This window comes from Eschrichtius robustus, chromosome 20 (genome assembly GCF_028021215.1).
Source record: "Eschrichtius robustus isolate mEscRob2 chromosome 20, mEscRob2.pri, whole genome shotgun sequence".
In the NCBI taxonomy this organism is placed as follows: domain Eukaryota; kingdom Metazoa; phylum Chordata; class Mammalia; order Artiodactyla; family Eschrichtiidae; genus Eschrichtius; species Eschrichtius robustus.
The window spans coordinates 40,918,574-40,928,130 of NC_090843.1; the positions used below are offsets into that span (position 1 = coordinate 40,918,574).

Consider the following 9,557-nt stretch of genomic DNA (forward strand, 5'->3'; position numbering starts at 1 on the left):
CTCCCCCAACCTTTCCCAGCTCCCCCTCCCCACCCCCTCCCTCCGCCCCGAGGCATTGTGGGAGGAAACAAGATGTGGGGCGAGAGCGGCGCGGGGAGAAGCCCGCAGTGCGGGGCCGAACGGGCCCAGCCAATGGGGAGCGCGGACGGCGGCGCGCGCGGCGGGGGGGGAGGGGCGGGGCGCTATTTCAGTCGGGGGGTCGTGCGTCTGCCGAGCTTGAGGCAGAGCGGAGCAGAGCTGCGACGTGCCAGCGCGGAGCTGGCTAGCTGGCAGGCGGGCCGGCGGGCGCGAGGCGGAGCGCGGGCGGCGGGAGAAACTCGAGGGCGGAGGGCGGCGGCGCGAGTGCTCGGCCCGGGCCTGCGGGAGCCGGAGACCGCGGCGGCGGCGGTGGCTGCTGCCAGAGGAGCCGAGGGGACACCGCCCTGCCCGCGCTCTGCCTCAAGCCATCCCTGCTCCTCCGGGACCCCGCGCGGACTCGCCTCCGTAAAGGTGAGCGGTGGGTGGAGGCTGCCCCGGGGCGGCGGCCCAGAGCAGTGCTGGCCTCGGCGTGACGCCCCCGGCGCCTCTCCTGCTCAGGGCTGCGCCACCCTGTGCCCTCCCGACCCTGGGGCCCCGGGCTGCAGAGGTGAGGCCTCCCGCCCCCCGGAATCTCCCTGCGCGCTCGGAGGCCCTTGCTGTCTGGGCCGAGGGAGAGCCGCGGAGCGGGCTCGGGCGTGACGCGGTTCGTCCCGCCGTCGCCACCCTCTGGGGCGTCCTTCCTGCAGCGAGGACGCCCAGTCACTCCGGCTCTGCTCTAGGCCGGACGGGGGAGGGCGGCCGGCCGGGCGGAGGTCCGGGGGGAGGAGGCTTTCTCCTGGCCCAGGTGCCGGCCTTCGGGATCGCAGCCCGCTGGAGGATGGGGTGGTGGAGGGAGACGGCCCCTTGGGGATCCGAAGGGAGGAAATACAAGCGTTTGTGCGTGGTGGAGGGAGACGGCCCCTTGGGGATCCGAAGGGAGGAAATACAAGCGTTTGTGCGTGTTGGGGGCTGGGGAGGGCGGGTCGTGTCGTTCGGAGGCTTGGTCTTTTTGTCGCAGGGCCGGGGATAGAGGAGAGTGAGCTGTCCTGGAGTGCCCTTTTCGCTTTTCAGAGGAGCCCCTGGCTCGTGACCGAGGCAGCTGGCCTGGGGCCCTGTGGTCATCCTTCAATCTGGAGGCCCAGGTCCCTTGCTTTTTTTTCTTTTTTTTTTTCCTTCCCCGGGGGGGAGGGGCTACGTTGGCCCCTCCCTTTCCTTTTCTCATTGGCACCTTGGACAGGGGAGACTGGGGCTAGGCCTCACCTCTCAGACGCCTGGGGGGCCTGGGGTGAAGAATCGTGGCATTGTAGTCACAAGACGAACGTTATGTAACTGCAGGCTCTCCTGGAGGGTGAGGTGGTTTTAATTACTGTGACAAAGTTGTTTCTTTGGACTTTGGGAATGAGGCAGTGGGGCAGGTGAGCTTGCTGGGAAAACGGGTGCTGATTTCATACTTTAATCAGGCCCCACCCCACCCTTGGATTTGTAAACAGTGCCCCCTTCCGAGTGGTAACCTGGGATAGGCCACCAGGTGACACTAGTTTTCTTCACACTTAGCGAGCCTTGTAATAGAACATTCTCTCTGTGTTGCTGCTGTTGTACCTTTGTGCAAACCCATTGAAGTTGCCACATTTATCTTATTTTAGCCATTGTTTTTTACAAAGAAGACGTTGGTTTGCCCCAGGTCCTATAGACAACTAGGCCTTGAACAGGGTGTTCCTGACCCTTTCCTCAGCCCCAGCTGGTGCTCGCAGACTCCTCTTGAGGCTCTGACTTTCCCTCTCGGGCGTACGGGAGCACAGGGTGCTGGGGCACTAACCCTTTGCTCTGCCAGCCTTTGCAGAAGTGGAACCAGCCCTGCTTAATTTGCCAGTGTGAGACAAAGGTGCCCCGGATGCAGTAAAGGGTTGCCTGGCTAGCAACTGGCACGCATGCCTCCTTTGCATCTAGTGCAGGCTGAAGAAGTAGTCATGAATTCTGCTTCCGTTTTCAGCCCACCCAGCCCACAGGCTAGCGTGGACTCAGATCAGGGTGGCCTGGAATGATACCAGGGATCTCTCCTTGAGCAGTCAGGTCCCTGTGTAGCTTGGTATCAGATAGGGCTGCAACGACAACATCTCTTATCCACTGGGCAGGCCACAGAGTGGCGCTTTGGGGGAGTAGCACGTGAGGTGGGGGTGGATTGTTACTGCTCTCTGTGATGGGACTGTGGTCAAGGACAGAGGGGAGGATTTTGCAGCTCATCTCTTTTCCTGCAAAGCACCTCACACGCCATAGACTGCTAGGCAGGCCGTGGCCAGCCCTCTTGGAATTCCTGTCATCCTAGGAGGGGACCATGCAAGGTGAGCCCTGGAACTCTGGTTGCTATAGGATGAATGCAGTGTCTTAGATAGTGGGGATATGAAACAGTACTGTTAAAATAATAATTCTTTACCTTTTGTTGTCTCTGTCACCACTGGGCATTGGTAGCCTAGGGCTTGACAGTCTTTTTCTGTGAAGGGCCAGATAGTAAATATTTTAGGCTTTACAGGCCATATAGTTTCTTACAACTATTCAACTCTGCCGTTGTAGTGTGTTCCTATGAAACTGTTTACAAAAGCAGGCTGAATCTGGATAACGGGCGAGACCATTGTATAGACTGTCCTTGTTTGCAGTGTTCTCATATAACCTTAATTAATCCTTACAACAACTCTTTTTTTTTTTTTTACCTTTTTTTTTTTTTCACACACACACACACTGTATTTTATTTTTACAAGAGATAAATAGACTGACACCAAGCATTGTACATGGATGACCACAACAAAAGCAACGATGATTGCAATTACCAAACATGAAACACACTCATACTATGTCATAATATTGACATTCAGTCCAGTAATCCTCCACCTTACAACAACTCTTGATAGAGCTATCCTCATTGCTAAAATAGAGGTAATCAAATGCAGAAAGGCTAAGTAACTTGTCCACGGACCAGAAGTCAGACCTAATTCATCTTTCCACTTTGATTCCAATGATACAATAATGGTCATTAAATCAAGGGCTTATTATATTCAGGTGTTACACCACCGGGTTTACCCTGAGGTTAACTCAAGTCCGCATTTTAAGATGATGAATGAGAGCACAAAGTTTAAGCAACTTGTCCAGGGACACAGCTGGTAGATGGTATATTGTAACATCTTGGCTATTGGTGCTATTCAAAATATTGGAAATAGATAAATTTAGAGTTAGAAAAGCCTCATTTTACATGTGATAAAAACTGATGGCTTATTATGTTTTTTTAATTATTTACCTTGTGTTTCCCAGACTTGGCGACCATGTCTCTGCTAAAATCTTAGGAGCTCCCTTTTCTAATGCCTCATATCTGTGTTTTCTATTGGCCTCATCTTCTGTGCTCTCCTCTCCCAGCCCCACACCCAGCTGTTAGTGTTCATTGCCCAGAGCATGGGATTGCAGCCTCACCTCTCTGCTTCTTCTGCAGTGTCACGATGTCTGACCGGAAGGCAGTGATCAAGAACGCAGACATGTCTGAGGACATGCAACAAGATGCCGTTGACTGCGCCACGCAGGCTATGGAGAAGTACAACATAGAGAAGGACATTGCTGCCTATATCAAGAAGGTGTGCTGGGAGAGCTGTGGTTGGTGGTCAGGGGTAGGGATGGATAGCTGAGCTATGCCCCAGGGAGGGCTGGAGCTGGGGGCATAGGAAAGTAGGTATATTCCATGCAAACAGAACCCTACGAACTTGCAAAGGAGATAAATTAGGGGATGATTCTTATTTATTAAAGCATTTACCTTAAGAGTTCTTAATAGGAACTCTGCTGGGGTTGTGTGTATGTTTACAGATAGTTATGTGACTGCAAAAGCAATGGGGAGTGAAGCTTCAGGATTAAATATAACTGTCCCAATTCAGAACTATTTAAAATGAAGATCAAGGATGTTTGAATGGATAACATAAGATCATATACAAATTTTCAGGGAGCTGCATCATTTAAAGTGGGATAGCCCTATAAGTAATTCTCATTATGTAGGAGGTTTCCTTTTCTTTAAAAGGACTCAGGTGGGGAGTTCCCTGGCCGTCCAGTGGTTAAGACTTGGTGCTTCCACTGTCATGGGCCGGGTTCAGTCCCTGGTCAGGGAACTAAGATCCCACAAGCCGAGCTGCGCGGCCAAAAAAAAAGGGACTCACGTACTAAATCGTCCCTTTCTCCCTACCTTCTTGAGGAAAGGGTGGGCTTGAATATATATATATATTTTTAATAGATGAGCATTACTGGGGCAATAGGTTTAGTCCCTGAAGAATTCCTGGGTGAATGGATATAGTTAACATATATATAGTGAGGAAGCTGCTGAGCTAGAGGTGAAAGGTGGTCTCCAGGGTCCCTGATTCCCAGTCAGGGTCCATGTCCATTGGTGGCATAGTCCCAGTCTTTGATACTCTTAACTCTGGTATCCCAAGGATGCCTAAGAGCCATGGCATTCTGGTCCATACAGGTGGTGGAGTGTCCTTGAGTTTTACAGAACTCTTTCCTTTCTGTATGGGTGGTATGAGAAGAGGAAACTGGGGTCCTGAGAGACTTTTTCTTTCTGTGTGTAGCCAGGGGGTGCAGAGCTGGCAAGGCTGCTAGGCGTGCTGGTTCCTTGTTGAGTGATGGTTTTTCTGTTCTATTCAGGGAGAGAATGTAGAATCATGGACTCTTAGGGCCAGAAGAATCGCTTTCTCGTTTTGCTGATGGGGGAAATGGGGAAGCAACTATGGCTCTCCTATGTTACACAGGGTCTTCAGTCAGGAATAAAGCTGAGTGTGGTGACCCACGCCCTTTCCACTGTTTCCTATACCTTTTGGAGTTACGTGGTATGGGGGCTGTGAGGAGGCTAAACAAGTTGCAGGTTGAGCCCCTAGGGGCCAGAGCCCCAAGGTTGGCAGCATTGCTGGGCCCATGGTGGAGGGCTGCTGTCCTTTCACAGCCATGGCAGGATGCATCTAGAACTGAGCCATCTGCTTCCTGCTGGGTCCACAGAGTGGGAAGGTCTGTCTGATAAGGTCGTGAGGATTTCTGAGCTGGCTTTGGTGCTGAACTTGTTCTACCCCTGAGAGAAGTGAGGGAATTGCCTTGATCTCATGGTTGAGGTCCTTTTTCTGGTGCTTACAGCCCACATAGTGCCTGGCACCCTGGGGTGTCTTTAATGTTGGCTTACACAGAATTGCTTCCTGGTACTCCTGCAAGTACTCCGGGTACTTTTGTTCCCCGTTTTGCTCTAGTGTCTTGGTTTTTGGCATTTGGAAAATGCTGGTCTAGTAACGTGAGAGGTAGCAAGTGGCAAGGCAGTGAGGCTTGCTCCTCTTTTGCTCAATGCTGCGTGACACTGGAGTGGTCATTTATTCCACTGGCTTTTCTGATTCCCTTGCTGAAGAATTGTGGGGTGGGCTTTTGAAAAGCAGGGTAGCTAGAGGAATGAGAGATGATCAGGGTGTAAAGTGCTAGAGGGAAATAATGGAGCCTTTGTGGTGTTCCATTATTAATGAAGGCGTGTCCTAGCCAACCTTAGAACCTGAGCTCCTGAGGTTCAGAGGACCGAGGCCGTGGACTGGGGGTGGGGTGGGGCTGACAGCTAAACTAATCAGACTCTCATTCTGATTTCTCATCCTCCAGCTGTCCTAATCACCTTTTTTCTCTTTTTTATTCTTCTTTTAGGAATTTGACAAGAAATATAACCCTACCTGGCATTGTATTGTGGGCCGAAATTTTGGCAGCTACGTTACACACGAGACAAAGCACTTCATCTATTTTTACTTGGGTCAAGTTGCAATCCTCCTCTTCAAGTCAGGCTAGGTGGCCGCAGTGAAGGTGTCAGTGGCGGCGGCAGTGATGGCAAGCAGGCGGCGTTGCTGGGACTGTTTTGCACTGGGGCCAGCATCAGGATGTCCTCTCCAATGGCTGTGCTACTGCATGGACTGTATACTCGATTTCATGTGTATGTCGCAGTAAACAAAACCAAACTTCTTTCTGTTTAGTTGCCTGGGGAAGAAGGCTGCTTTATGTTTATTTTTCAAGACTTAAATTTTTTTTTTTTTGGTTGTATTGCACTAGGAAATCTCTCCCACCCCTCTCTTTTCTCTTTCTCTCCCTATACAAATAAAAAGCCCTCAACAAAGCCTGTAAGACTAGGAGGGCTGGGGAAAAGAAATAGGTTTCTGGAGGTGGAACTAAAACTGTGCAGCTGCCTCTTCCTGGTGGTGGATGCTGCTTTGGGAGGGCCAGGGAGGCTGCAGTGTTAGGATTGACAAGGAGAGAGGGATAGGAAGGAGGGTAGGGGGATTGATCTAGTACCAGGGAGAATATTCCACTGAACTGTGATTCCACGGCTTGGGGCAGAGGGTGGGGCAGGGGCTGGATTCTTTAAGGGGCCCTGAGACGTGTTTGTCTGTGGTGTGTGGGAGTGGGGAGCAGACTTATCTTGCTGTCTTTGTCAGAAGAGTTTCTAAGTGAGGGCTGTGTCTTTTATTCTTTTATTCTTCCTGCCAGAGCTCATGCTAGGAGGATGTTGAGGGTAGGATTAGCTTGATTTTTTTTTCTTTTCATTCTTCTCTCCTTCTGTCTGCTCCCTGCTTAGCTCTCTGTTTTCTCATTCCTCCGGAGTTCTCTTAGAGCAGCCCCTGGTAGTTGGCTGGCAAGGGAATTTCTGGTGACTAGTTCTTAGTTAGGTCTTAGCAATCAAACCAAATCAATGTGTCCCTTGATTTTCCTCTGTGTATATGTGTGTGAGTGTGTGTATATCTTGGTTTGGGGTAGAGGGGAGGGAGGGGCAGGACTGTGGAATCTCTAGGGTGTATGCGTAGACGAGTAGGCCTTTATGTTAAAAACCTCTGGGGGCCTCTGTTTTGGGGGTGAAGACGGGTATCCCCCTACCCCCCCTCAGCCATCTGGCCTAGACACTGCTTGCCCTATGGCTGTCTGCTCCCAGGAAGGCTTTAGGAGGATAGTCCAGGATGAGGTCATGCTACCATCCATCCTGGAGCTGGGTCTCAGTGGAGAGGGAAAGTGACTTTGTGAATGGTGGCAGCCTCTTGTGGGAGGCAGGGGTGGAGGTGTGATAAAGGGCTGTTGAGGGGCTTTGGGGGAACTTTGGAGGAGGTCAGTCTTGCAGTGGTGAAGCCAGGAATTAGGGGATGGAGCAGGACCGCTAGTGGGAGGAGATTCCAAGGGGAGTGCTCGGGAAATCTTGTCTGTGGATCAAACAGGGATGGGGTGGGGGATGGGGTGGGGGGAGTCATTACTGATTGAGCCGTTGATTCCTGTGAATCACATTAAACACTCTCATGTGTAGGGTTGATGCTGTGGAGGGGGTTTGGGATCCAGCTCATTCTCTTTTTTTTTTTTCCCAAGTCCATCCTAGAGGTTGGTGGGGAGGCAGGAGAATGCCCCCTTCTCAAGCCTTTAGTGTGTGCTGAGCTTTCTTTTTGATGCTAACAGGGGAGGGTGGGGACTGGGATGGTGAGTGAGTTCCCTGTATCAAACCCTTTGGTGGGCATGAGGCTGAGTGCTTGAGTTTAGGTTTATTTTTTTATGAATGTCCAGATCCGTTTCCCCCTGCCCTCCCAGACTTGTGTGGCCAGTTGGAAACGTCTGGTTTGTGTTCCTCTCTCCCTCATTTCTGGAGCAGGGGCTGAGACCCCGCCACATCTCCTGTGCTCTGCATCCACGCCTCTTTTGGACATTAAAGGTCGATTGATGCACTTCTGAGCTGTTTGGGTTTCTTTGGGGGTAAAGGGGATGGCCTGGTGGCGGTGGTGCCACACATGGGTGGGGTGGGTATCTAGGGTGGAGTAGAATGGGGGCCAAAGAGATACTGAATCAGGTCTTAGTTCGAGGGCCTAGGCTTGGGCCCCTTAAGTGGAGGAAAATAACCAGCAGCACTCACCCACAAGATTTCTTGGGTCATTGGTGGAGGTGGTCTGGTGAGCCGCATTTTGAGTCTTCCATATAATAGATGCTGAGACCTGGAGGCTGTTTCTCTTAGCTCTAGCCACTCAGGAACGGAGAAGCTGAGGGTCTTCAGAAAGGTGGAAGCTGAGTGGTTCTCCGACTCTTGGGTTATCCTGGTTGTCCCACTTGGGGCTTCTGCCCACACACACCTGGAGAAGTCAGCAGTACCGAGACGCTTCTGAGAAGTATCTGCCCACCCGTGTGACCCTAAGCCACTGGTGTCTGGGCTCATGGCTACAATTCTTGTGGAGGGTGTTTGGGAGCAGAGGTGCTTTATACTCATTTCTGTTGTCAGTTATTCACTGAAAAACATTTCTGAGTTTTATACTTGGGCCTAGGATGCTGTTCACATAGGAGAACAGGACAGGGAAGTTCTGTTCTTTCATGGCACGTACATTCTAGTGGACAGAGCAGACGTACACATTAAAAAGCCAGTAGTGACAAATACTATCAAGGAAATAAACTGGGCAATGAGCTATCGGTGTTGGAGGTAGGTGGATCCGGTTCCTCCACATAGTTGAAAGTTGGTGGGCTGGATCCTGGGGAGAAAAACCTCCAGGGCAGTGAGGTCCTAAGGGAGTAAGACGAGGGGCTCTAGAACCTCAACTTCTGTTCCCACCTTTGCTGGTATGAATGATTTGACAGAGCTGGAGCTTTGGAGGAGGAGAGGGGGCCACGGTCCACATTTTATCTGCAATGGGTGCCTCTAGGGTCAAAACTCATCCTGTCTTGATGGGAGAGGCAGTCCAGGTAGCATCTGTGGACAGCACACTCCTGCACGGGTAGGTACATGGTGCTCATCTAGGAGGTTAATCCTGCAAGGCTTCCTGATGAGCCCCCACCCCATGGGGCCCAGGAGGGGCACCACGGGAGGATCGACTACAGAAGGGGCTGTGGAAGGCAGATGAGAACTGTGGCAAAGAGGAACGCAGCCACTGTCGGAACTGTGGCCAGGCAGAGGAAGCAGGAGCTTCAGTATCCCATCTCTCTTTCATCCCGTTCTCCAGTCTACTGGGGACCTCCTTTTGGCTGAACCTAACAAAAGTCAGGCAGAGGACAAGGCTGACCCAGGGATGCAGTCTGTAGGGGTCAGCCCCCCTCCCCCCAGGGAACATAGCAGGAGAATGAATCTAAGAGGGGCAAACCAAACCAGCGTGGTAGGAAATTCTCTGTTGCCGTGGGCAACGTGTCTGTCTCTCCCCAGAACTCTAGTGACCTCTCGCCTAGACGGAAGGTGTGGCCGTCTCCTAAACTATCCCCTTACTTCCTTCAGGTCTTTCCTCGAACATCCTCTTATAAGAGGGGCCTGCTGACACCCTACAGAAAATAGTACCACTCCCCCATCACTGTTAACCTTACCCAGTTTAATTCAGCATAGCGCCTGCCAATGCTTGACATTCGTTTACTTATTGATCTTTCACAAGTAGAACAGTAAGCTTGAGAGCAGAGCCATTGTCTCTTTTCTTCACTGCTTTATCTTCAAGCCCCCAGAACAGCATCTGTGCTGTAAGGAATGC

General features: G+C 51.6%; 1 protein-coding gene across 1 annotated transcript; it reads left to right on the forward strand.

Moving 5' to 3' along the window:
* Window positions 1–209: 209 nt before the first annotated feature.
* Window positions 210–7,790, forward strand: DYNLL2 (dynein light chain LC8-type 2). The gene is made up of 3 exons (XM_068529718.1): window positions 210–489; window positions 3,533–3,671; window positions 5,749–7,790. Exons 2-3 carry the CDS (start codon window positions 3,540–3,542, stop codon window positions 5,884–5,886), a joined length of 270 nt encoding a protein of 89 aa, XP_068385819.1. The 5' UTR covers window positions 210–489; window positions 3,533–3,539; the 3' UTR covers window positions 5,887–7,790.
* Window positions 7,791–9,557: the final 1,767 nt, after the last annotated feature.

What these genes read in the sequence shown, in the direction of transcription:
- DYNLL2 (XM_068529718.1), top strand. Translation starts at nt 3,540, where the DNA reads ATGTCTGACCGGAAGGCAGTGATCAAGAACGCAGACATGTCTGAGGAC. An exon ending in TTGCTGCCTATATCAAGAAG is followed by an intron (nt 3,672 to 5,748) that starts GTGTGCTGGGAG and finishes TTCTTCTTTTAG; the next exon opens with GAATTTGACAAGAAATATAA.